This window comes from Gracilinanus agilis, chromosome 2, assembly GCF_016433145.1.
Source record: "Gracilinanus agilis isolate LMUSP501 chromosome 2, AgileGrace, whole genome shotgun sequence".
NCBI classification, from domain to species: domain Eukaryota; kingdom Metazoa; phylum Chordata; class Mammalia; order Didelphimorphia; family Didelphidae; genus Gracilinanus; species Gracilinanus agilis.
Genome location: NC_058131.1, coordinates 443,020,498 through 443,048,382, shown reverse-complemented (window position 1 = coordinate 443,048,382; position 27,885 = coordinate 443,020,498). Strand labels below are relative to the sequence as shown.

Genomic DNA, 27,885 nt, shown 5'->3' with positions numbered 1-27,885 from the left:
AGAGAGAGAGAGAGAGAGAGAGAGAGAGAGAGAGAGAGAGAGAGAGAGAGAGAGAGAGAGAGAGAAAAGGGGATGGTACCAAAACTTTATTGGAGAAATTTAATACAAAGGAGCAACCAAGATGATGGAGAAAAAGCAGGGAAAGCTCAAATCACTATGAGAATCCTCTCCAAACAACCTTAAAATAATGTTTAAAAATTTTACTGGAGTAAAAGAAACAACAAAGAGAAAAAGAGAAACAACTTTTATGCAAAGAAAACTTGAAAGGTAGGTGGACAGGATCTGGTTCACTGTAGTAAAAGGGAAGCACAGTCAATAGGACGCTATACCAACAGCAAGCCTCCACACCCCACTTCTACTGTTCTATGTTCTGAGCCTGGGTTCAAGCCAATATCCAGGCCATCAGACCCTACTTAAGTCAATAGCAGTGAGACCCCTCACAAACCCCATAAGGTTCCAAGCCCTAATCCAAGCCTGCATTATCATCTGGAATCCCAGCATGAATCAGTCTGTTCAGCACACCTGATTTGTATAAGCCCAGAGTGAAGCCTGGAGCCCTGGCCTAAGCTTGTAGTGAGGACTTGAACCCCAGTGGGAGGTAATCTGTGAGGCATGCCTGGGCCAGAGAGAGGTGGCAAGCACAAGCATAAGGCATTCCCTGGCACTCCCACTGGCCTGTGTGAGCCCAGACTGATCTAACCCTTACTAAAGCTCAAATTACAAGGCCCAGTCCAGAGTGTAGTGTGCCTGACCTGATCAAAACCCAGAGTGAAATCAAAGCCCCCTCTCAAGTCTTAGATTAGAATTTGAACCCCAGCCTAGTGTAACTCACAGTACTCTTGGCAAGCCATTAATTGTCTCAGGGTTGTGATTGAATCGGCAGTGGGAGATGGCTTTCAGAGCTCCCAACCCACAGGTCATCATACTACCTTAAAAGAACTGAAACTTGCAGAAATAGAGCTACAGGAAGCATCAAGGAAGAATTGAAGTTTAAGAAAGTGCCCTCTTTTCCCTAAGAACAGAGAACTTTAAGATAAAAGTGAAAGTAAAGAAAAAAGGATGGGAAATTGAGAAAACATCAAGAAAATACCTAAACATAGAAAAATTTTATGAGAACAAAGAAAAACAAGGTACAGATATAGAAAGGAACAATGAAAGCAAAGGAAATACACATGAAGCTTCAGAGAAAAATATGAATTGGTATCAGGTTCTGGAAGAACTTAATAAGGTTTTCAAAAATCAATTAAGAGAGGCAGAGGAAAAAAATGGCAAAGAGAAGTGAAAGCAGTGCAAGAAGAAAGTAACAACAGAATTGGCCAAATGGAAAAGGATTGACCAAATGTTCAAAGCTCACAGAAGAAAATCATCCCATAAAAATTAGATTTGAGTAACTAGAAGCTAATGTCTTCATGAAACATCAAGAAACAATAAAAATCATATCAAAAGAATAAAAAAAACACAGAAGAAACTGTGAAATATCTCATTAAAAAAAACTGACTGGTTCCGGGTTAAGATGGTGGCAGAGTAAAAAGCAGCTCTTAACCTCTCCTGACCGAAACACACAGGACTTCTCAAGGCGACATAAAAACAAACCCAGTCGAACGGAGGGACCCCACAACAGGGTGCAGCGTGGAAGGTACGTGGAATCATGACATTTCCATGCTATAAAGGGGTGAAACAGCTCTCACTAAATCACAGGCTGAGCAACCACCCCACCCCCATCCCCTCCACACACACCACCTGCAGCGCCGAAGCCAGGTCAAAAGAAATAGAGCAAGTTTGGGGCACCCATTGAGTCATTGACAGCTTCAGGGCCTGTTCCTGAGAGCAGCCCAAAAAGCTAAAGAACGCACACAGACTCTGAGCGCAGACACAGAGCGCAGGCGCGGGAGGAGACGTGGGCGGAGGCGGACACAGGCGGGAGCAAAGGCTCTGAAACCCTGAGTGGGGAATCAGTGCAGACGGGTATACAACTGTGGAAGCAGCGCCCTGAGACTTGTAAAGAAACCTCCTGCAGAGGATCAAGCAAGAGGGTCCACCAGGGGGCCTGACCTTGGAAAAAAACAGACCTCAGACCTCAGGAGCCAAAAGACCGCAGACAGACCCTGAGCTCGAGGACAAAGCTGAGAAACTGCTTGGCTAACCATGGCTACCCAGAATCAGGAAGTCCAGAAGAGAGAGAGAAAGATTAACAACAAGAAAAAGAAATCTTTAACACTCAATAACTTTTACACAGAGAAAATCCAGACCACCGAGCAATCAGAAGAGGAGAAAAAACAAGCAATCACACCCGATTCCTCCAAAGATAAGAAAAACTGGTCACAAGCTCTTGAAATGTTCAAAACTGAGATGACAAGAAAGTTGGAAAAGATTTGGTCAGAGAAATGGGAAGTAGCTCAAAAGAAAATCAGGCAAGAAAATAACTGTTTAAAAGGCAGAATTTTGCAATTGGAAAGTAAGGCAAGTCAACTAAAGACAAGAAATGACCAGATTGAAAAGGAAAACCAAAAGATAATAGCCGAAAACCAAAAGATTATAGCCGAAAACCAGTCCTTAAAGGTTAGAATTGAACAATTAGAAGCTAATGATCTCTCAAGGACAACAAGAACAAATAAAACAAAGTCAAAAGACTGAAAAAATAGAAGGAAACATGAAATATCTCAAGGAGAAAGTGACAGAACAAGAAAACCAGTTTAGAAGAGACAATTTGAGAATCATTGGCCTCCCTGAAAAGGGAGAAATTAATAGAAATTTGGACTCCATACTAAAAGAAATTATTCAGCAAAATTGCCCTGAAGTTCTACAACAAGAGGGCAATATAGACATTGAAAGAATCCATAGAACAACCCTCTAACACTCAATCCAGATAAGACAACGCCCAGGAATATAATTGCCAATTTCAAGAGCTTCCAAGTAAAAGAAAAAAATCTTACAAGAAGCCAGAAAGAAACAATTCAAATATCAAGGAGCACCAATCAGGATCACACAGGATCTGGCAGTCTCCACGCTAAAAGACCGCAAAGCTTGGAATATGATATTGAGAAAGGCAAGAGAGCTGGGCCTGAAACCACGGATCAACTACCCATCAAAACTGACTATATACTTCCAGGGGAAAGTATGGGCATTCAACAAAATTGAAGATTTCCAAGTATTTGCACAGAAAAGACCAGGGCTGAATGGAAAGTTTGATATCCAACCACAAAAATTGAGAGAAACATGAAAAGGTAAATAAGAAACAGAGGGGAAAGAAAGAAAACTCATAATTTTTTGAAATTGCCTTTTTAAGGGCCTCAGTAAGATCTAATTATCTGTATTCCTATGTGGAGAAATGCTATGTATAATTCTCTGTAGTTAACTCTATTCACTATTAAGTATTCACTATTATAGTGGTGGGAAGAATGATTTATGGGGAGAGGGTGTAGTGCTGAATGGTCTAAGATGATATGGGGGGTGGGAAAGAGGAGGGTAAATGGAGGGGGACACCAGGAGAAACTTGAAAGAATAAGAAAAATAGGATATTCTAATACATAAAAAGAGGGCATGGGATGGGGAGAGAACAAATACTATTATAAAAAGGAGAGGAAGAGAGCATTAAGAGGTAATTTTTAAACCTTACTCTCAGTGTAATCAACTCGGAGAGGGAAGAGTAGCTATACTATCCATTGGGATATAAAACTCTATCTAACCCTACTGAGAAAGTCAGAAGGGATAAACCAAGGGGATCAGAGGAGGGGGGAGGTCAAAAAAGGGAGGGGAGAATAAAGGGGAGGGAATTTATTAGGCCTTCAAAAACAAAAAGAGGGGAATAACAAGGGAGGGGGTAGAAAGGGAAATCAATCAAGGGAGGGGATAAGGAAACCGACTTAATAGCAAACCACTGGTTTAAAAGGAAATAGTTTAAGAAGGGGTAGGAATAGGGGAGAAAACAAAAATGTCAGCGAATGCACAGCTGATAATTATAAAGCTGAATGTGAATGGGATGAACTCTCACATAAAACGGAAGCAAATAGCAGAGTGGATTAGAAATCAAAATCCTACCATATGTTGTCTACAAGAAATACATATAAGGCGGGTTGACATACACAAGTTTAAGGTTCAGCCCTTGAAGAAAATCTTTTGGGCGTCAAATGAGAAAAAGAAGGCAGGAGTGGCTATTATAATTTCTGACAAAGCCAAAGTAAAAATAGATATGATTAAAAAAGATAGGGAAGGTCATTACATCCTGATTAAAGGCAGTATAAACAATGAGGAAATAACACTGCTCAATATGTATGCACCAAGTGCCATAACATCCAAATTCATAAAGGATAAACTGGCAGAGCTCAAGAAGGAAATAGATAGTAAAACCATAATAGTGGGAGATCTAAATATTCCTCTTTCAGATCTAGATAAATCAAACCAAAAAATAAATAAGAAAGAGGTAAGAGAGGTGAATGAAGTCCTAGAAAAATTAGATCTAATTGATATGTGGAGAAAAATAAAGAGGGACAAAAAGGAGTACACCTTCTTTTCAGCTGCACATGGTACATTCACAAAGACTGACCATGTAATGGGGCATAGAATCACTGCAAACAAATGCAAAAGAGCAGAAATAATAAATGTAACCCTCTCAGACCATAATGCAATAAAAATAATAATTAGTAAGGTCACCTGGACAGGCAAATCAAAAACTAATTGGAAATTAAATAATATGATTCTCCAAAACCAATTTGTCAAAGAAGAAATCATAGGAACAATCAACAATTTCATTGAAGAGAATGACAATGATGAGACATCCTACCAAACTCTGTGGGATGCAGCCAAGGCAGTACTCAGGGGGAAATTTATATCCTTGAGTGCATATATTAACAAATTAAGGAGGGCAGAGATCAATGAATTGGGTATGCAACTCAAAAAATTAGAAAGCGAGCAAATTAAAAATCCCCAGATGAAAACTAAATTAGAAATACTAAAAATCAAGGGAGAAATCAATAAAATCGAAAGTAAAAGAACTATTGAATTAATAAATAAGACTAGAAGCTGGTACTTTGAAAAAACAGATAAAATAGACAAAGTACTGGTCAATCTAATAAAAAAAAAGGAAAGAAGAAAACCAAATTGACAGTATCAAAGATGAAAAGGGAGACCTCACCTCTAATGAAGGGGAAATTAAGGCAATCATTAAAAACTCTTTTGCCCAATTATATGGCAATAAATATAACAATTTAGGAGATATGGATGAATATTTACAAAAATATAAACTGCCTAGACTAACAGCAGAAGAAATAGAATACCTAAATAATTCTATATCAGAAAAAGAAATTGAACAAGTCATCAAAGAACTCCCTAAGAAAAAATTTCCAGAGCCTGATGGATTCACAAGTGAATTCTATCAGACATTCAAAGAGCAACTAATCCCAATACTATACAAATTATTTGATATGATAAGCAAAGAAGGAGTCCTACCAAATTCCTTTTATGACACAAATATGGTACTGATTCCAAAGCCAGGGAGATCAAAAACAGAGAAAGAAAACTACAGACCAATCTCCCTAATGAACATAGATGCAAAAATCTTAAATAGAATACTAGCAAAGAGACTCCAGCAGGTAATTAAGAAGATCATCCACCATGATCAGGTGGGATTTATACCAGGAATGCAAGGATGGTTCAACATTAGGAAAGCCATCCACATAATTGACCATATCAACAGTCTAACAACCAAAAATCACATGATTATCTCAATAGATGCTGAAAAAGCCTTTGACAAAATACAACATCCATTCCTATTGAAAACACTGAAAAGTATAGGAATAGAAGGACCTTTCCTAAAAATAATAAACTGTATATACCTAAAACCATCAACAAGCATTATATGCAATGGGGATAAATTAGAAGCCTTTCCAATAAGATCAGGTGTGAAACAAGGATGTCCATTATCACCTCTATTATTCAACATAGTACTAGAAACACTAGCAGTTGCAATTAGAGAAGAAAAAGAAATTGAAGGTATCAAAATAGGCAAGGAGGAGACTAAGCTATCACTCTTTGCAGATGATATGATGGTCTACTTAAAAAATCCTAGAGAATCAACTAAGAAGCTTGTAGAAATAATGAACAACTTTAGCAAAGTTGCAGGATACAAAATAAATGCACATAAATCATCAGCATTTCTATACATTTTCAACACATTAGAGCAGCAAGAAGTAGAAAGAGAAACACCATTTAAAATTACCCTAGACAATATAAAATACTTGGGAATCTATCTACCAAAACAAACACAGCAATTATATGAAAACAACTACAAAACATTTTCCAAACAAATAAAACTAGATCTAAACAATTGGAAAGCCATTGATTGCTCATGGGTAGGACGAGCTAACATAATAAAAATGACCATTCTACCCAAATTAATTTACCTATTTAGTGCCATACCTATCAAGCTACCAAAAAACTTCTTTACTGAATTAGAAAAAACTATAACAAATTTCATTTGGAATAACAAAAGATCAAGAATATCAAGGGAAATAATGAAAAAAATGTGAAGGAAGGGGGTCTAGCAGTACCAGATATTAAACTATACTATAAAGCAGCAGTCATCAAAACAATATGGTACTGGCTAAGAGACAGAGGGGAGGATCAGTAGAATAGACTTGGGCTAAATGACATCAGCAAGACAGTGTATGATAAACCCAAAGAGCCCAACTTTTGGGACATGAATCCACTATGTGACACAAAAACTGCTGGGAAATTTGGAAAACAATATGGGAGAGATTAGGTTTAGATCAACATCTCACACCCTACACCAAGATAAATTCAGAATGGGTGAATGACTTGAATATAAGGAGAGAAACTATAAATAAGTTAAGTGAACACAGAATAGTATACTTATCAGATCTCTGGGAAAGGAAAGACTTTAAAACCAAGCAAGAGTTAGAGAAAATTACAAAATGTAAATTTAATGGTTTTGATTATATTAAACTAAAAAGCTTTTGTACAAACAAAAACAATGTAGTCAAAATCAGAAGGGAAACAACAAATTGGGAAAAAATCTTTATAATGAAAAACTCTGACAGGGGTCTAATTACTCAAATATACAAGGAGTTAAAGCAATTGTATAGAAAATCAAGCCATTCCCCAATTAATAAATGGGCAAGAGACATGAATAGGCAATTTTCAGGTAAAGAAATCAAAAGTATCAATAAGCACATGAGAAAGTGTTCCAAATCTCTAATAATTAGAGAAATGCAAATCAAAACAACTCTGAGGTATCACCTCACACCTAGCAGATTGGCTAAAATGAAAGAAGGGGAGAGTAATGAATGTTGGAGGGGATGTGGCAAAATTGGGACATTAATGCATTGCTGGTGGAGTTGTGAACTGATCCAACTATTCTGGCTGGCAATTTGGAATCATGCTCAAAGGGCTATAAAAGACTGCCTGCCCTTTGATCCAGCCATACCATTGTTGCGTCTGTACCCCAAAGAGATCATAGACAAACAGATTTGTAGGAAAATATTTATAGCTGTGTTTTTTGTGGTGGCAAAAAACTGGAAAAGAAGGGTATGTCCTTCAATTGGGGAATGGCTGGACAAATTATGGCATATCCTTGTGATGGAACACTATTGTGCTAAAAGGAATAACAAACTGGAGAAGTTCCAGGTGAACTGGAAAGACCTCTAGGAACTGATGCAGAGTGAAAGGAGCAGAGCCAGAAGAACATTGTACACAGAGACTGATATACTATGGTAAAATCGAATGTAATGGACCTCTGTACCAGCAGGAATGCAATGACCCAGGACAGTTCTGAGGGATTTATGGTAAAGAACGCTACCCACATTCAGAGGAAGGAATACAGGAGAGGAAACATATAAGAAAAACAGCTGCTTGAACGCATGGGTTGGGGTGGACATGATTGAGGATGTGGACTCGAAACTACCACACCAATGCAACTATCAACAACTGGGAAATAGGACTTGATCAGGGACACATGATAAAACCAGTGGAAATGTGTGTCGGCCATGGGCTGGGGGGAATGCGGGTGGTGAAGGGGAAAGTAGGAGCATGAATCATGTAGCCATGTTAAAAATGAATATTAATAAATGTTTAAAATTAAAAAAAAAACCGACCTGGGAAATAGTAGGAGAGATAATAGGAGAGAAAATTTAAGAATTATTGTACTACTTGAGAACCATGATTTTAGAAAGCCTGGACGTTACAATACAAGGAAATATCATAGAAAACTGCCCTGATATTTTTAAACAAGAGAGTAAAATAGCAATGGAAAGAATCCACAGATTTACCTCCTGAAATAAATCCCCAAATGACAACTCCCAGGAATATTATATCTAAATTCAAGAGCCCCGAAATCTAGAAGAAAAGACTGCAAACAGCAGAAAGAAACAACTCAAATATCATGGAGCTATAGCCAGGATTACAAAGGACTTAGCAGCTTCCATGTTAAAGGACTGGAATGCTTGAAATATATTCCAGAAGGCAAAAGATTTAGCTTTACAAACCAGAATTAAATCTATCCACCAAAACTGTGTATATTCTTTCCCGGGGGGGGGGGGGGGGAATGGTCATTTAATAAAATAGAAGATTTCCAAGCATTCCTGGTGAAAAGAACAGACCTAAACAGAAAATGTGATGTTCAACCACAAGATTCAAGAGAAGTCTAAAAAGGTAAATAAGAAAGAGAAAATTGAAGGGATTCAATAAGGTCCAACTGTTTGTATTCCTATGTGGAAAGATGATATTTGTAATTCCTAAAAATAATTGTTTTATCAGTATTAGAGCATTTAGAATGAGTATACATAAGAGAATGTGGGAGTAATCTGATTAGAATGATATGATATGCGAAAAACCAAGGGATGAAAAAAGATGATTGCACTAAGAATAAAGCAAAGAGAAAGGTGGAATGTGGTAAATTATCTTACCTAGAGGCATTAAAAAACTATTACAGTGGAGAGCAAGATGAAAGTGGTAACAGGCAATCCTTAAACCTTACTCTCATCATAACTGACTCAGAGAGCCATACTCATTCATATATAAAATTGTATCTTACCCTATGGAGAAGTGTGTGTGTGTGGGGAGGGAATAAGAGAAGGAGTAGAGTAATAGAAGGGAGAGAAAAGTTAGGGGTGGTGATTAAAAGCAAAACACCTGTGAAGAGGAACGGAATGAAAGGATTAAGTGTAGGATCAAAAGGGGAAAATAAGATGGAGGGAAATACACAGTTGGTAATCATGACTGTGAATGTGAATGGGATGAACTCACTCATAAAATGGAAACAGATAGCAGAGTTCATGAAAACCAGAATCCTACTATATATTGTTTACAAGAAGCATATTTGAAGCAGGGAGACACGCAGTATGAAGTTAAGGGTAGAATTTATTGTGCATCATCTGAAGTAAAAAAAGCAAGAGTAGCAATCATGACTTCAGACAAAGCTAAAACAAAAATAAATCTAATTAAAAGAGATGAGGAAGGAAATTATATATTGAAAAATGGTAGTATATACTATGAAGTAATATCAGTACCAAATATACATGCACCAAATGGCATGGCCTCCAAATTTTTAAAAGAGATATTAAATGAGCTTTAGGAGGAAATAGGCAGTCAAACTATACTAGTGAGGGAGCTCATCCTTCCCCCCTTTCATATCTATATAAACCAAATGAAAAAATAAATAAGAAAGAGGTAAAGGAAGTAAATACATTTTAGAAAAGTTAGAACTAATAGATCTCAAGAAAATTAAATGGGAAAAGAAAGTAATACACATTTTCTGTAGTACATGGCTCCTACACAAAAATTGACCAAGGCATAAAAACTTCACAACTAAATGTAGAAAAGCAAAAATAATTAATACATCCTTTTTAGATCATAATACAATAAAAATTATAATCAATAAGGGTCCATGGAAAGATAAATAAAAAATTAATTGGAAACTAAATCATCTGTTATAAAAGGAGCGGATCAAAGGAAAAAATCATAGAAACAATAACTTCATTAATGAGAATGACGAGGAGACAACATATCAGAATTTATGGGACACAGTCAAAGCAGTAGTTGGGAGAAAATTTATAAAAAGGCATACCACTTTCCATGTTATTTCCTTCATTAATTTTTTTCTTGTATAAATGATATTTGTCTTCTTTCACAGCATGATGTACATGGAAATATTTTTATATGATAGCACAAATATAATATAAAAATCATATTGCCTGCTCTCTTGGGGAGGGGGGAGGAGGGAGAGGAGAAGAAAGGAAAGAAAGGAGCAAGGGAAACCTGGATCATAAAATGTCAGAAAATGATTATTAAAAATTATATCTACATGTAATTTAGAAAAAAAATTAATTAGAAAAGAAATAGGTAAAAAAAAGGATTTTGCTTTAGGTCTTACTTTTGATACTGACTGGATGCATGACCATATACATGTCACTTGACCATGTATAAGCACTCATTGCTCTAGGCATCTAAGAATATGAGAACTACCTGAATTGGCTACAGTATTTCCTTAACTGGGAGTTTCCTAATATTGATGGAATCAAAGCCTTTAGCCTTTCCCCTACACATGTTCTATATTTAAGTTAAACTTGACTAACATTGCTAATTATCTCTAATCTTCCCCCTAAATCTTTCTTATCTCTACGTATTTTCACAAGTTGTACCCAATACCAGATACCACATATACTCTCCCACTGAAAACCTTCTCTTATTTCAAGTCTACCTTGAGTGCTACTAGTTCCATGAAAACTTCTCTTTTCCCCCAGTCTAGCTGAAAGAGAGAGCTTTCTTCAAATTTCTTTTCACACATCTCTTTGCCTTTTAGCAGTTCTAGGCTCTATTACATTGAAGTTAATACATGTTTTTCTTCTTTGTATCCTCAATTTCTAGTACAATACTTTGCACATAGAGAGAGTTAAATGAATAATTATCAAACAGAGTTACTAAGTCGAAAAGTAGAATTATTTTTAAAAATTATTATTTATGATGTTGCTTAGATAATGCTACTTTTTGCTCTCTTATTGTTGAGTTACCTTTAAGATATCCTGCCCATTCTCAATGCCCTCTTCATTCCATGTATCAAGTATTTGTTCCACAGAACCATATCCCATTCCATCGTCAAGACAAGAGAATAATCGGAAGGTAATTGAACTTGTAATTGTTGAAGAAATCATGGTGCGTCTCCCACTTTCATCAAAGGACTAGGAGAGAGAAATGCTGTAGGCTTATCTTGGATCTACATATTTCATCACTACAACAGGCAGAGGCTGACTAAAAAGAATAGAATTATTGGTCCTGTTTATGTGACTACAACAAGTAAATACTTCAGCTGAGAAAGAAGTTCTGCCCTTTCGATCTTCTATATGAAATATTAAGACTATGAAGTTTACTAAAAGTAACCTACCAAATAAAAGTTTTTTTAAAAAAGTTATTAAAGGAGCCTGTCCTATTTTAAACAAGACATTCTAATTTAGAGATGAAAGTAATAGGCTAAACAATAGAATTGTTGAAAACACAGACATCTGACAATAAATTTTCATCTTTCCTTTCTTTTTAACCCACTCCTCAAGATTTGTGCCATTCTATATCAATGGCTTCATAGTGTAAAGTGAGGATGTTACACATAAGAGTAGAATTTTTGGTCTACCAAAGGAACCTGGAATGGTTTCTGAAAGTGAGGGTTATGAGACCCTTTGGGAATTTGATGACAGTTACTGCAGGTACCTTTATGGAAACTCATTATCAGAGAAACGGGGCGGGGGGGGGGAGTCAGAGTCAGGGAATCAAGAATGAGAAAGAGAGAATTTTTGAAGTATCTTTCAACTCTGTCAAATTATCTGAAATTAACAACAACTAGTGGCAGAACTTGTCCCAACTGGTAGCAAAAGCATTACACTACAAGTCAAAGGTTTTATGCAAATTTTACTATTCCCCCCCTTTAGCTCTTGATCCTATTAATCACTGGCAAATAATCAAAAAATTTTCTAACTCCATCCTACATTGAAATAGTTTTTTATATGATCCTTACCTGCATGGAGAGGTGTCTTTTCAGCTGTCTATAAGGAGTTGAAGCTGATGTGGTAAGGAATGTTCCATTTTTAAACAAACCATAGAAAAAATCTTTCATACTCATTGTACCATCAGGCTCAAGATCGTGGAAGACAGCTTCAAACATCTGGGAAACGGTTAAGCAGAAACTTAAATTTTAAAATACTTCTGTTCACATAAGAAGTTGTAAATAAATAAACATTAGTCAAGTGCCTTATATGTTTCATATATGTATGTGTGTATGTATATTCATATATGTATGAATCGTCAAAACATTGGCAAGCAGATTTCTCATATTACATTAGGTGACAATTGCAGAGAGGTTTCAGTTATCACTGATTGTGCTAGAGGAAAAACTCAAACTTATACTGATTCTAAATCCTGCACCCTTTCCATAAGAATTCCATTGGGAACTTATGGCTAGGTTTATTCTGTGCCTTCATTCAGGTGGCATTTGGCAGTTGAATTTCCAGAGACAAGAGTGGTCAGAGTACAAGAAAATTCCCAAGCAGGCTGGAGCTACATTTGAAAGTATATCTATGGAGAGAGAACTCTTGGCCTGAGTAGATGGCTCGATCCCTTTATGTATGGAACAAAGGAGGCATGGAATTAGAATAAATAGCTGTGTGAACTAGAGGGAAAGAGGTAAGTATATACATCCTCATTTCAATTTGAGGGTTGAACTTATTTCTATGAGAATGCATCACTAATATATTTAAAATAGAGATTAAAAAAATTTTAAATAGCCTATAACCATTGATATAATAAAAAAAAAAAACGTTTGTCATGGTCAAGATAATAAAAAGACCAGAGCACTGAAAAATGGAAAAAGGGATTTTTACTAATGAAACTCATATTTTTCAAAGCATATTGCCAAACTATTAATGGTAGAAGACTTTAGAAGGCCGAGGTTTCATCGTCTGACTTGTATCAAACATTTATACCAAAAAAATGTTTGGGGGATTTTTACTTTTCTTAGGCTGGGAAGTTGATGCTAATGAGGAAATGAACTTGGATAAATGGATATCCTCAGAAGCAGAATTGTTCCTCAATTATAGAAGCTCCAAAATGGAGGAATATTGCAACTTGATCTTAAAATACACATCACAAAAAAGATAGGAAACTTATCCAACAATTAAAAAAATTAATTTGAGTATTTATTTTCAATTTTATTTTCTGTTCCTCCCACTTCCACCTCCAAAGAGGGCAAGGAAACATTGTAGAAAATATACATAGTCAAGTAAAGCAAATTCCCACATATGCTATTTCCAAAAATATGTTTTATTCTTCCTTTTAAATCCATCACCTCTCTCTCAGGAATCAGGTTGCATCATTCATTATTAGTCTCCTAGAATCAGTTTTCACTGCATTGATGGAGTTCCCAGATTTTTCAAAGTTGTATTTCTTTATGATGTAGTTATTATATAAATTATTCTCCTACTTCTTCTCAATACTTGAAGGCCACAAAGGTGCCTTGAAACACTTGAAAAGTAATTCTACTTTTGAAAAGCTTGAATTGTCCCAAGAAAACCCCAAATGGGGTCATAAAGAGTGTTATAAAAAATATAGTAAATAAGGTGGGTGTTGAGGAAGGGTAAAGGGGAATAGGGATTATAAGGTGATTGGAGGAGGAATGAAGGTAGGGGAAGGTATATAGGAGATAAGGGAAATGGGGTATGTAGGAGAGGGCAGCTCAGACAGGTTTATTCCCAGAGGCTTGAGACAGAGAATACAGGGAGGAAACCAGGGCCAGTAAGAAATGTTTGGGCTTGACTGGAGGGTTTCTCTTGTTAGTTTCTCCAGTCTCTTTTGGGAGGATTCGAGAGGGGCCCTCCCTGCCAGTCAAACTGATGGCTGGAGGAAGTCTCGGGGAGGTACTTCCTGCCAAGATGGATGCCCAAGTTTTCTCAAGAAATAAAAGAAAAATGATTCCTTCCTCTTGGCCTTTGTCTTAATTTCGACACAATGACTCACCACAGGATTTGAATAGGTAACAAGGGGATTTATTAATATCGGGGTCAGTTAGACGGGAGAGGGGTTCAGGATTTTCTAACTGCTACTAGGGAGAGGGGTGAGGGTGGGGGATGGGTCGCAGAGAGGTTTAGACAGAGAGAGCCTGGCTCTCCCAGTCAGGAAGATTTGATTGCCTTTTAAGTAAAGTCTTTATCAAACCTAGGGGTAACTTATTTGAGGATACTCTAATTATCTAAAGAAACTAAAACCCACAATGTTCAATCATCAAGCCCTCCCTTCCAACCAGAACCCAAAGGAAAATCAGGGAAGGGGAGGGATGGAGATGGGAGAGGTCCAGAGAAATGAGATAGGTCCAAATTTCCCCAAAACAAAATAAGTACAGGCCAAGGCCGAAGCAATTAGACCAAAGCCGAAAGGCCAAAGCAAAAGCCTCCAGCCACAGCGAAAGCCAGAAGGCAAAAACCCCATCAGTTGGAACTTCACCTCTATTTATAGCTTTAAGTGCTAACTGACTTTCTGAACATTCTAAGATGTTTAACTGACTTTTTGTGACCGTTAGAAATTACAGAAGCAAAAAGTTTCTGTTAGCCACCTTGCATTACAAGAACCAGATATGACTAAAACAAATGAAAAACAAATAAGACCTTGACTTTTGTTAATTATCTGTACTTTTAAATGTTTTTATAAAATAGACTAAGTTTATAAATGTGGGTATACATTGCTTCTTTTTTTTTTAGAGAACTTGATCATTAAACACTTTTATTGAACTTGATCATTAAACACCTTTATTGCTCTATAAATACTGTAAGAGCTCAGCAGGAGTGCAATAGAAGGCTTAGGAAAGGAAGTCATCACCAGACTGAATGTCTGGTAACTGTAGGCTACTAACAATAACAAATAATACTTAAAGGTTTGCAAAGTGTTTTAAGCCTCAAAACAGCTTTACTTATACCATATATTCAACTGATTGCTAAATTTTTTCTATTTCCATATTATCTTTTGTATCTGGCTTCCAACCTTCCCATTCCACTGAAACTCTCTAAAGTTACTAATGATTTCTTAGCAAATCCAATGATTTTTTCTCAATCTGCATTCTCATTGACCTCTCTGTAGCCTTTGACTCTGTTAATTACTCTCTCCTCCTTGATACTCTCTTTTCTTTTCTCTAGATTTTACAGGAGGGGTGATCTTTTGCCTCTTTTGATGTCTCCATAGCTTTAGACGGTACCTGGTACATAGTAGGAACTTAATAAATGTTTATTGTATTGTATTTGGAGAGGACCAGCAGGTCTTTCATATTAAGACAATAAACTTATAATTTATTGTTCTTCACAGGATTATAGATTTGTAGATGGAAGAAAACTTAGAAGTCATCTAATTTAACCCTGTCATTTTACAGATGAAGAAACAGAGGCCTACAGAGGTCAAATGACTTGCCCAAGGTCACATGAACACTAAGTAGCAGTTTAGATTTGAACTGAATCCAGGTCCTCTGACCTCAAATCACGCTAGTAGAAGTAAAATAAGTATTATTTATGCATTCTCTCCATAATCTGTTATCATATCATCAATCTTGAGCAACATTCTTATTCTTTCTTCCTCTTTTCTCCCTTTATCGTCACCATCTCCACACTCCCTTCCCTACCTTTCTATAGCACTTAGTACAGATCTCTGAATATTTTCTGTATTCTCATAGGTAATTCAATTAACCTCTGAGTTTTACTTTCCTCATCTATAAAATGGAAATAATATTTGAAGTAGCTACCTCACAGAGTTGTGAAGAAAACATTGCAAATCACTGTGTTATGAAAACATTCACTAACTGGTAAACTTAAAGTAAAAAGTAAGCTTCATGAAATCAATAGATGACTTCCTCATTTTAACCATAATATAATTACCTCCTTGTTGACATTTTTCAAGTCATATTGTTCACAGATGGAGATCAGCTTCTTTTTATTTAAGTGGGCATCTTGAGACAACCCAAGATCTTCACAAACTTCATGTAGTTTGTTATCAATCCAACCTTGAGTGGGAGAAGATCCTCTCTGTGAGGCATTTAAGTCATCAGGGTTCCAAAACCTTAACTGACCTGAAAAAAAAAAAGATTAATTTCTTTGTGTTTTGATTAAAGATTGAATTTATATAAGAAGGTCCATTCCTCTAAGTAATACTGTGTTTCTTGGTAACAAATTATTTGTCAAAACACCACACATATCACAATGTTTGCAATCTTAAATGTACTAATATTCCCACTGTCAGGTATTGCTAACTAGTAAAAAATAGCGCTGGAATCTGAACATTCAGAAGTTAGAAGGCTTGTGTTATCCTTTCAGCAAAATGTTAGAAATCTGGCTTTGATGTAATAAGAAGAGCAAATAAGAAACAAATTATGAACTTATTTTCAAAAATTTCATTAACCCTGTCTCATCATTTATGTCTATTAAATTTTCTTTCCAATACTGAACAATTATTATTAGACTATCTCCTTCTACTGTGAACAAAATAATTCTAAGTTAAAACAGTTTTAAATAAGCCAATGTTGTGACCTACATAATCCAGTCTCATGTATAGGAATTAAATCACACAAAATTCCCAATTAAAGTATATGTTCTGTTTGAAGATATAAAAGATGAAAAGTATATAACATCTCTTCTCTTTTAATGTATTATTTCATCTACTTAATAGTTCCACTTCAAATAAATGTTGGAGGGGATGTGGCAAAATTGAGGCACATTAATGCATTGCTGGTGGAATTGATCTCACCATTCTGGAAGGCAATTTGTAATTATGCCCAAAGGACTCTAAATGGCTGCCAGCACTTTGATCCAGCCATACCACTGCTGGGTTTGTGCCCCAAAGAGACAACAAGGAAAAATACATGTACAAAATTATTTATAACTTTACTCTTTGTGGTGGCAAAAAATTGGAAAATGAGGGGAAGCCCTTTGATTGGGGAATGATTGAACAAATTGTGTTATCTGTTGGTGATGGAATACTATTGTGCTAAAAGGAATAATGAACTGTAACAATTCCATGTGAACTGGAAAGACCTCCAGGAATTGATGCAGAATGAAAGGGGCAGAACCAGGAGAACATGTACACAGAAACAGATACATTGTGGCACAATCAAATGTAATGGTCTTCTCTACTAGCAACAATGCAATGATCCAGGACAACTATGAGGGACCTATGAGAAAGGATGCTATCCATATCCAGAGAAAGAACTGTGGGAGTAGAAACACAGAAGAAAAACAAGTGCTTGATCACATGGTTCAATGATTGGGGATATAGATTCTAAATGATACAGTATTGCAAATATTAATAATATGGAAATAGTTCTTGATCAATGATACATGTAAAACCCGGTGGAATTGCTCATTGGCTATGGGGGGAGTGGAAAAGGAGAAGAGGGAAAGAGCATGAATCATGTGACCAAGGAAAAACATTCTAAATAAATAAATAAAGTTTTAAGAGTAGTTCTACTACATATGAGAGATTCCATAAATTCTTCATTTGGTGTGAGATTATACTTGAAAGTTTATGTAAATTCTTGAGAAAATGAACCCTGGAATATCAAGAGCAGTATAACTTTTTTCCTAACATTTACTGTCAGGAATGCTTTACTTTGGCAGCTTTGTGAAGGATGAACTAGAAAAAGAAGAGATTAAGTAAGAGACTATTGCCATAGTTCAAGTAAGAAATGATAAGAGCCTGAACTAGAGTGATAGTTGTATGATTAAAGAAGAAGGAAAGAAAATAAACATAAAGCAACTAATATATACTAAGCATAATGCTAAGCAAAATGCTTTCATTCAGTCAAATTCAAGAGAAGTTACATAAGTAGAAATGACAATTAAATGGATAGCTGGGATGAAAGAATGTGGAGAATCCAGGATGACACAAAGAAGGAATATGGAATTTAGGGAAAAGTAAGCAGGTTAGTTTGGCTAGAAGTTAAAACTGTAAAAGGAATAAGGTATGCTGGAAAAGTTAAATAGAAATAATTCATGAAGAGTTTTAAATGCCAATTCAGTTTTTATTTATCTTAGAGGCAATAAGAAACCACTGAAAGTTTCTGAGCAATAAAGGAAGGAAACATTAACATGAATATGTTAGTAAGATTATTTTGGAAGTCATGTGAAAGATGGATTGGAGTGAAGAGAGACTGGAAGCCTCAGTTAGGAGGCTATTATAATATGCCACATGAAAGGTGACAAGAATTGGGACTAAGGGGGGCTTCCAGGTTAAGATGGCAGCAGAATAGAAGCAGCTTGCTTAACCTCTCCTAACCCACACATACAGGACTCCTCAAGAAGACATAAAAACAAATCCAGACGAAGGAAGGGACCCCACAATAGGGCACAGCATTGAAGGTACGTGGAATCGGGGCATTTCCAAGCTATAAAAAGGTGAAATAGCTCTCACTAAAATGTGAGCTAGCAACCCCCTCCCCCCACACCACCTACAGTGCCAAAGCCAGTGCACAAGAGTTAGAGCAAGCTTGGAGCACCCATTAAGTCCCTGGAAGTTACCTGGGGTAACCAGGGCTATCTGCTCCTGAAAGCAATGCGACTTAAGACCCCAAGAGGCTAAAGAATGCTCAGACTTTGAACACAGACCCTGAGAGAAGGCTCGGTCACAAGCATGGATGTGGATCCTAAGCGCAGGCGCGGAAGTGGACCTTGGCTGGGGAACTTGGGCGGAGGGGTGCACAACTGTGGAAACAGCTCCCTGAGACTGTTAAAGGAGCTTTGGACAGAGGAACAAGCAAGGGGACCATCAGGAGGCTTGACCCTGAGAACAACTAGACCTGAGACCTCAGGAGACTAGAGAACTCAGACAGCCCCTGGGCGTGAGGATAAACCTGAAAGGGCGCTGGGCTAAAAATGGCAAGCCATCCACAGAAACCCCCAAAGAGAAAGAGAAACAAGAAGAAATCTTTAACACTTGACAACTTTTACACAGAGAAAATCCAGACCACAGAGCAAATAGCAGAGGAGAACAAACAAATAATCATATCCAAACCTTCCCAAAATAATGAAAATTGGTCACAAGCTCTTGAAGAGTTCAAATCTGAGATCAAGAGAAATATGGAGGAGATTTGGCAAGAGAAGTGGGACATAGCTCAAAAGAAAATTAACAGATTAGAAGACAGAAACTCCCAATTGGAGAAAGATCAAACGAAATGGTAAACAAATTGGAAACCAAAATCTGGCAAGAAAATAACAGTTTAAAAGGCAGAATTTTGCAATTGGAAAGTGAGGCTATTAAATTGAAGACCAAAAATGATCAGATTGAAAAAGAAAACCAGTCTCTAAAGGCTAGAATTGAGCAATTAGAAGCTAATGATCTCTCAAGACAGCAAGAGCAAATAAAGCAAAATCAAAAGACTGATAAAATAGAAGGAAACATGAAATATCTCAATGAGAAATTGACAGATCAAGAAAACAGGTTTAGAAGAGACAATTTGAGAATCATTGGCCTCCCTGAAAAAGGAGAAATTAATAGAAATTTGGACTCCATGCTAAAAGAAATTATTCAGCAAAACTGCCCTGAAGTTCTACAACAAGAGGGCAATATAGACATTGAAAGGATCCATAGATCACCCTCTACACTAGACCCAGAAAAGACAACCCCCAGGAATATAATAGCCAAATTCAAGAGCTCCCAAGTAAAAGAAAAAATTTTACAAGAAGCCAGAAAGAGAAAATTCAGATATCAAGGANAAGTAGATAAACTATGTTTTGCACACTTAATCACATGATTAATGAGGTAACTTCATTGAAGTGATACAAAATTTAGGCTTAATTTGCTTTTGATTATTTTAAAACTATGTTAAAATATGTCCACTCCCAACAAACCTACTTGCTTTTTAAGCAAGGTACTCTCACACACATCACAGACTCAACTGGTAATTTGTGAACACCACCATTTCTTTGCAAAGTGAAGTAAGCATTTTTTTAAACCCTTACCTTCCATCTTAAAATCAATACTATATATTGGTTCCAAGCCAGGAGAGTGGTAAGGGCTAGGAAATGGGGGTTAAATGACTTGCCCAGGATCACATATCTATGAAGTGTCTGAGGCCAGATTTGAACCTAGGACCTCCCATCTCTAGGCCTGGCTCTTAAATCCAGTGAGCCACCCAGTTGCCCCTATTAAGCATTTCTAAATATTTTTTTATAATTTTAAAATGTAATAATTAAAAAAATAGAAATACAAATTTTAAATAAAATAATTTTTAAAAATAGAAATAAAAATTTCTAAATAGCTGGATCTAACCTCCTTCCTCAGGTTGTCCAACAAGTACATAAGCACAGAGTTTTTTTGGTTTTTTTGTTAATTCTTACAAACTCATTTTTCCAAAGTGCTGGTCAAAATAAATATTCTGCACGTACCTTCAGCTTCATATTCCTCATCATGGTGAGTCTTGTGGTACTAAGAAAAATAAAAAGATAATGAAAAACATTGAGACATAGAATGAAATTTCTGAAGAACTGAAAATTAATATCACATTGCAAGCAATGGAGACATGCATGGTAGGTATGAATAGGCTGTGACATATAACCAATGAACAATCTGGAAGAAGAACAAGAGTATAATAGAAATCATCAAAGAATTTATGATAGGAAGAGAAGATAAGTTGGTCATATGTTGGGAAATGACTACTTAGTCAGAATAACCATTAACATCCTGAAAATGTCAGGAAAAATTGGGCATTCCCCTGTATAAAATTTAAACACAAAATTAACTTACTTTTAAATTAAAAACATTTTTTATTATGGGTCAACAGACTTTAAATAAAAGAGTTCTCTACACATATATTTATTTGGCTTATTATTTGTCTCTTGACTGAGACTGAAACAATTATGTAGAGTATAGAATCACAGCATAGTTAACAACCTTTGTGACTATTTTAACTGCTGATTTTATTAACACTTCATAATAGGTAATTTTGATTCTATGAAACTGTAAAGCTTTTGAATGAACAAATAGAAAACAGGATAAAAGAAGCAGTCAACTAGGAAAAATCCTTATATCAAATGTATATGATAAATGTCTGTAAGAGTGAAACTTATGAGACTGGCTTTAAATTAATAATTTTATAAATCAAAAGCAATAAGGAAAAAATGTAGAAAACTAGGAGAGATATAAAAGGTACTTTCCTTATTATTCCATTTAGCTTGCTATTTTGTGGCCATCATTAAGGCCCCCTAGCCATGCTCACAAGGCAGACCAGTCAGCAATAAATACAGAAGTGAAGAGTGCAAAATTCCCTCTTGTCTCAGTTTATCAAAACTTTTCTGTCTACTAACTCTCACACATCATGTCTCGAGAGCTTTCTATTTTGCCTGGGCCTCCCAGGAGATAGTCCAGGGGTCAGTGCAGGAAACATCGCTCCTGCCTTATGACTTCTTGCTTCATTCTTCCAGCTGCCATTCTATCCTTGAGACTCAATTCATCCAATGATTTCTTTGCACAACCCCCACTTCCAGGTCAAGATCACTCAGGCTCATGCCAGTACTCATACTCAAAAGGGGGAAGGGTAAATTTCCTTCTCACAGGTCGAATATCCATGATATGTAGAGGACTAAAATAAACATGTAAGACCAAAAGTCATTCTCCATTAGATAGTCAATATGTTTCTCAAAAAATTATAAATTATTACTTATGTTAAAGAATGCTCTAAATCGTTAGTAACAGGAGAAATAAAAATAATTTATAATCTTAAGGTTTAATCTGACACCCAGAAAATTGGCAATGATGACAAAAGATGACAATGGTTGGTGCTAGAGAGGTGGTAGAAAGATGAGCTCATTAATGCATTGTTGGTGGAACTGTCAATTGGTTGGTTCTCCAAACTCAAAGAGGATCAAAATGACATCACTTTGAAGGGGTCAGTGTATAATGTGTCTGACTGTGGCTGATCAGACCAAAGTAAGTTCAGAAAGCTCTGCCACAGATTGGGCACAAATATTGGACTTATATAAATATTTGGGATAGAGATGTCTCTAAATGTGCATATCTCACTTTTTTTTTGAGCCACTGCAATGTGGCTTTGCTCATAGAGCACAGCACCTTCTTTGATGCAGGTATAGCATGCTGAACTGTCCTGTGTCAGTGTCTCCCACATCACACAACTGATTCTTCAGTGATACCTTGAGAATGTCCTTTTATCACTTTTTCTGATCTCTTTGTGAGTGCTTGCCTTGGTGTATGTTTTCCATAAAGCACTCTTTTAGGCAAATATATGTTTGGCATTTGACTAACAGACAAACAGAGGGGTTGTGCTCTCTGAGATAATCATTGTCTAATATCTTATTTTGCCAGGTGATCTTCAGTATCTTCCTAAGACAATTCAAATGGAAGTGATTTGGTTTCCTGGCATGACACTAATATATGGTGTCCTGGCTCTGTACACCTTCATTTTGGTAGGCAGTCTAATAACTCTTATCTTCCACACTTTCCTTTGGAAACTCCCAAACACTGAGCTAGTTCTGGCAAATGATACATCAACTTCATCTCTCTGTATATCCCTGGAAAATATAGTGCCAAGATAAGTAAACATTCACAGCATTAAAAATTTCTCTATTTGTAATATAACCAGTAATTCACCACATTGATATAGTGGTGATGGCTGGTGGGGAACCTCTGTTTTCTTGGTGCTAAAATAGTAAGGCCAAATCAGCACCAGAGGCAGAGAATCAATCCATGCTTTACTACTCTCAGCCTCAGAAGTTGCATTGAGTGTACAATCATATGCAAACAAAAAATTGAATACTAACTCTCCCTCTGCTTATAGTCTTTTCCACTTAAATAATTTACCATCAGTGCAGTAGTTGACTGATGCTGTTTTTTTCTTTATTGAAAGTACTCAAAAACATTACGCTAAAAAGTTTTTTGGTTAACAAAGATCTAGAAACAAAGTAATTGCCCATCAAATGGGGAATGGCTAAACATGTTAAGGTATATGAATGTATTATGATGTTAATATGGTGTCTAAAAACTGAAATGCAGGATTTATGCAAGATCTCCAATGCAGTGAAACATGGGAAGATATGTGAACTGATACAAAATAAAATAAGCAGAACCAGGAGGAATACATTATATGATTACAACAATATAAATAGGAAGAACAAAAACAAAACAATCAATCAAAAGTAAATGCAATGAAGTTATAAAGACCAAATGTGCCTTTCCCTCAAATATATGAGAAGATTCTTGCACATATAGGTATGGGAAACTGCATGTGCCAGACTTTGGGGGTGTGTTATTTAGCTTTATAGAGCTTTCTATTTTCTTTCTAATCTTTTGGGTAGGTGAAAGAATATTGAAGGCAAGAAGTTTTTGTTGGGTTGTGTTCACCTTTCTTTGTACCCCCAGTTTTTATTATTGTTTCTGGTACATTGTAGTTATTTAATAAATGCTTATGCTTGTTGACTGAAAAATTGTTTTTTAAAAGTCTCCTCTCGTAGAACATCAGCTTCTTTAAGGTACAGAGAGTTTTTGCCTCTCTTTGTATCTCTAACCCTTAGTTCAGTCCCTGGAACATAGAAAGTGCCCAATAAATGTGTGACAACTGATTTCTGCATAGACTATGATTGCTGTTTACCTTTTAAAAATTATTGAATCTAACAGAATCAAAGGAATTTAAAAAAATAAGTGGGAGTAAAGTCTTTATAGACACTTAGACATTTCTCCTGAACTTTCTTTTCCTGTAGTAGCATCAGGAAGCTCAGGTCCTTGGTCTTCTTTTCCCTACCATTCACATCCACTGTATCCAGAAACTAATTTTAAGGAAATAAAATCAGCATAAATTGTATTCAAATGATCCATTACAAGACAAAAATGTATTCCTGGGGGCAGCTGGGTGGCTCAGTGGATAGAGAGCAAGGCCTAGAGATAGAAGGTTGTGGGTTCAAATCCAGTCTCAGATATGTTTTGGCTGTGTGACCCTGGGCAAATCACTTAACCTCAACTGCCCAGCCCTTACCATTCTTTTGCTTTGAAAACAAGGATCAGTTCAAACACTTACCTGGTTTTAAAAAAAAATTTACAAAACCTGAGAAAATTGTTCTCATTTCCCTATCACCACTTAGATTTTGGTGGTAGCTATACATGTGGCACAGTGTTGTTGGAGAAGTAAGTATAGACTAAAAGCATCCAATTTTCTATCCTAACATGGTCTAATTATTGTTCCTGGTTTAGGGTATATTGCTATCACACAAAGAAATGTGTATTATGCTTATAGGTGAAGATGTCTCCTTAGTCTAAAGCGGGAATCTGTTCTTTCAAAAACATGGAAGGCAAGCACAATGTTTAGTAATAATTGAATAACACTTTTGAAGGGTAGGGTAAAGATTCAATTTATTCACAGCTTAATTATGTTTTCATTTTTTTTCCTGCTAGGAGCCAATATTTCCAGGTTGGTAGTAGGGAGAAGGAAAGGAAGACTGCTTAGAAGGTTGTGGGGGGATGATAAATTACTATGCTTGATAATTGGGAAAATATCATTAAAGAATAGTATCATACTTGAAAATAGAATTTTAAGTGATGATGGCAGAGCCAGCAGGTATAGATGAAAAGGAAAGGGATTCCAGGCCCTGGAATGGAGGACAGACATGGATGTGAAAAGAAGATCCAGAAAAGGAGACTGAGGAATGGTCAGATAGGTAGGAGAACCAGGAGAGCAATATCCTAAAAATCTAGAGAGAAGGAAATATCAAGAAGGAAATCGACAGGGTCAGAGGTTACAAAGATCAATATGGATGATGGCTGAGAAAAGGACATTTGACTTAGAAATTAAAAGAGCAAAGGGAGGCAGTGAGGTGGCTCAGTGGATTGAAAGCCAGGACTAGAGTTGAGAGGTCCTGGTTCAAATCTGGTCCCACACATTTTCTAGCTGTGACTCTGGGCAAGTCTCTTGACCCCCACTGCCTACTCCTTACTGCTCTTCTGCCTTGGAACCACTATGTAATATTCATTCTAAGAAGGATGGTAAGAGTATAAAAATAAGTAAAATTTTAAAGATCATAAATTTTGAGGGGACATTTATTTAAATGACAAGGTTAGAATCCAGCCTGCAAGTTGTTTAGAGGAATGAGAAGGAAAATAGAGGCATGATTTCACTTTCATGATTTTCTCCAGTTTCATTCAGTAGCACATTAAATAGTATGGAAAGCAACTTCACTCAACAGACATAAAGATTTGCCTAAATACTTTACTCCATGGCAGCACCATATTCAGTAAATTTTAGTGGTTCTTTATTGACTCTAGAATGAATTTTTTTTCCATCTTCATCTTATGCTTTTGAAATATATTTTTTGAAAGTTTTCTAAACAATTAATATTAGTATAGTGGTATAAATAATGTTTAAGCTATTGAGTTACTAAAACTTTTCTAAAAATTTGAAGTTATCTAATATATAATATATAAATATGTAAATATATCCATATAGGGGGAGTATGATAAAAAATTCCTTCATATAGAGAAAAAGCCTGAAAAGTGGTCAATTTTTAAAGGCAAGTAACTTCCAGATTTGATCTGTTGCTCCTACTCTCATAATAAAGAAAAAGGGAGCTCAGGGTGGTAACTCTTTAATAGAAGTTACTGTGACAGTCAGTCATAATAAAATACACACATACACACACACACACATAAAATTCCTAATTTAGCTCAGGTATTGGCAGTCATTGACCTCCCACCTCCAACTCTACTGATCCTTCAGTCAGTCCTTCTTGCAGCTGCTTCAGAGGTGGCAAGTCTCTTTCTTTAAGCTTCTTCATTGTGATGCTAAGTGTAGTGAATAACAGTTTCTTTGTGAATATAGAGAGGTAAAGGAGTCCAAGGTCAAGCAGCTTGAAAAGGTTATAGAAGCCAGCTTTTTGAGAGATTGCTATTAATTCCAGACCATTCATTCCTATGTCACATAAAACCAGTTGGGATTATTCTACAGCTGGATGTGTGTGGATCAGGCACAGGAGAGGGCCTCTAAAGAAAAGAAAGATTTTGAGATTGGAATTACCTTATTTGAATAGACCTACAAAGTGTGAAACTGAAGAGCAGATGGCCAGGGCAATAATAATTCTGGGAATCCAGCTTGGAACCTATGTTAGCATCTGCAGCCTGTGCAATGCCCACTCTATAGCTTCATTCTATACAAATTTAGCAACCTATCCCTCCCTGCCATCTGTTTTAGCATGCCAGACTTTCAGAATGTATTGCTAATTAAAGTCAATATTGGGGCATAGACTGGAGTTATTCTCCTTTTTACAAGTTGTTGAGCTAATAATCAGTACTCCAGCTTTAATCAAAACTTTTGGAAGACCTAACTGATTACCTTATTATAAATAAAGTTAGATGACAGTTTTGCCTACTCTCCTTAGCAAAATGTTAGCCATTGTGATTTTAAGTACCTTATTCTGTTTTAGGTTTGATCTCAATATTTTCTTTAATAATTCTGTTAATTTTGTGTTCTGTGAGAATTCTTAAGGATTCTGTTCTTTTGAGAAGAAAAGGAAGTTAGACTTCATAGCCTAGATCTTTTAATGCAATTTTCCAGGGAAAACTTGAAATATTTTTTGCTTTTAAAGAGTTAACAGCATTACTAAATAAAAAGCTATGTTTCCTTTTTTCTGTTGGGATGAATTTTAAACTGTATTTGAGAAAGAAAATTCTAGTAGTCTTTTGTAGTTTTTCTTTGGGAAAACTTTCTAACTTATTATGGCAATTTGAGAGTGTCTGGGCTCTCAAATTTTGGTGAAAATTTAGATAAGTGCACATCCTGCTGTGTGAAATCTACAGCAAATATAAAATCAGTCTTTTGAGCTTACCAGGTAGGTTTGTACTGTTGCTGTTATTTTCTAGGGATCCACCCAAACCAGTCCATTTTACAATTAGTATATGGATATTGAGTCTATAAGAGAAGATACCTATTCAAGGATGCTCTGCAGAGTAGGAGATGGGTATTGATGATGTATGGGATGTGTATTTGAACACCCCACCTGATGGATACCAATGGGCCAAAGTAGCTAACTCCCCACCCCACACTGGGAAGACCTTAGAGGGTATAATTCTGGAGCGGGCTCCCCAAAATGGAAAACCTATAGTGGGGTTGTTGAAGGAAGATATTAGGGATCAATTGAGACCTTAGTAGGATGGATCCAATCTTCCGTGTCACTACTATAAAGACAAGCCCCTCCACCAGTCTCCTATTCAAACAGCTTTTTTCCTTCAAGATGGAGTATGGTACTAGTCTTCCCCTCAGCCACTCCAAGTCACCTCCCCCCTCAATGTAACTGCTCCCAACTCTAATTAGCAAAACTAACAGAGGTTTATTAAAAGAAATTAATTCAGGGTACAGGGGAAAAGGTATTGGGAAATCAAGGATGGTGGAGGAAGGGATGAACTTCACTATCAACTATAGTCTTCTCCCAGAGAGAGCAGCTTTGGACTTCTTCTGAGGCTTGGTTTCAGTAACTGACCCTCTCTCACTACAATCTACTAATCATTAATCTCTAAACTAATATAGAAAGGAAATAACAGGGATAAATGATTCAAGCAGGATCAGAGAAGGGACCATCCTTCCACCTTCGAGGCTGCTCCCTCAGGAGTCTGGGCTCTCCTGCCAAAATGGAGAACTGTTCAATGTCGTCTTTGTTGGTAAATGGAGCTTGTTGAAATGGTGTTGGTAGTTGTGATCTCCAAATAGTCTCAAATATAGAGGAACAGAGGAGGCAGATTCATTCAGGATCCACCCAAGCCAACCACCCTTCAACCAACCCCCCTGGTCCCCAGTAGATTCAGTAGTGAAGTGACAGTTAGAAAACTCCTCCTCCTCTGGCCCCTCCTTCACATTCTGATCTTCCAGCACCA

At 36.5% G+C, this 27,885-nt stretch overlaps 1 protein-coding gene across 1 annotated transcript in view; it reads right to left on the bottom strand.

Annotated features, from left to right (window-relative positions):
• NIN (ninein) overlaps window positions 1–27,885 on the bottom strand; it is a 136,546-nt gene that overhangs the window by 69,560 nt on the left and 39,101 nt on the right. The window contains 4 exon segments of the mRNA XM_044659944.1: window positions 11,022–11,189; window positions 12,017–12,163; window positions 15,909–16,099; window positions 20,409–20,448. Of these exon segments, the coding sequence (XP_044515879.1) occupies window positions 11,022–11,189; window positions 12,017–12,163; window positions 15,909–16,099; window positions 20,409–20,448 (546 nt within the window).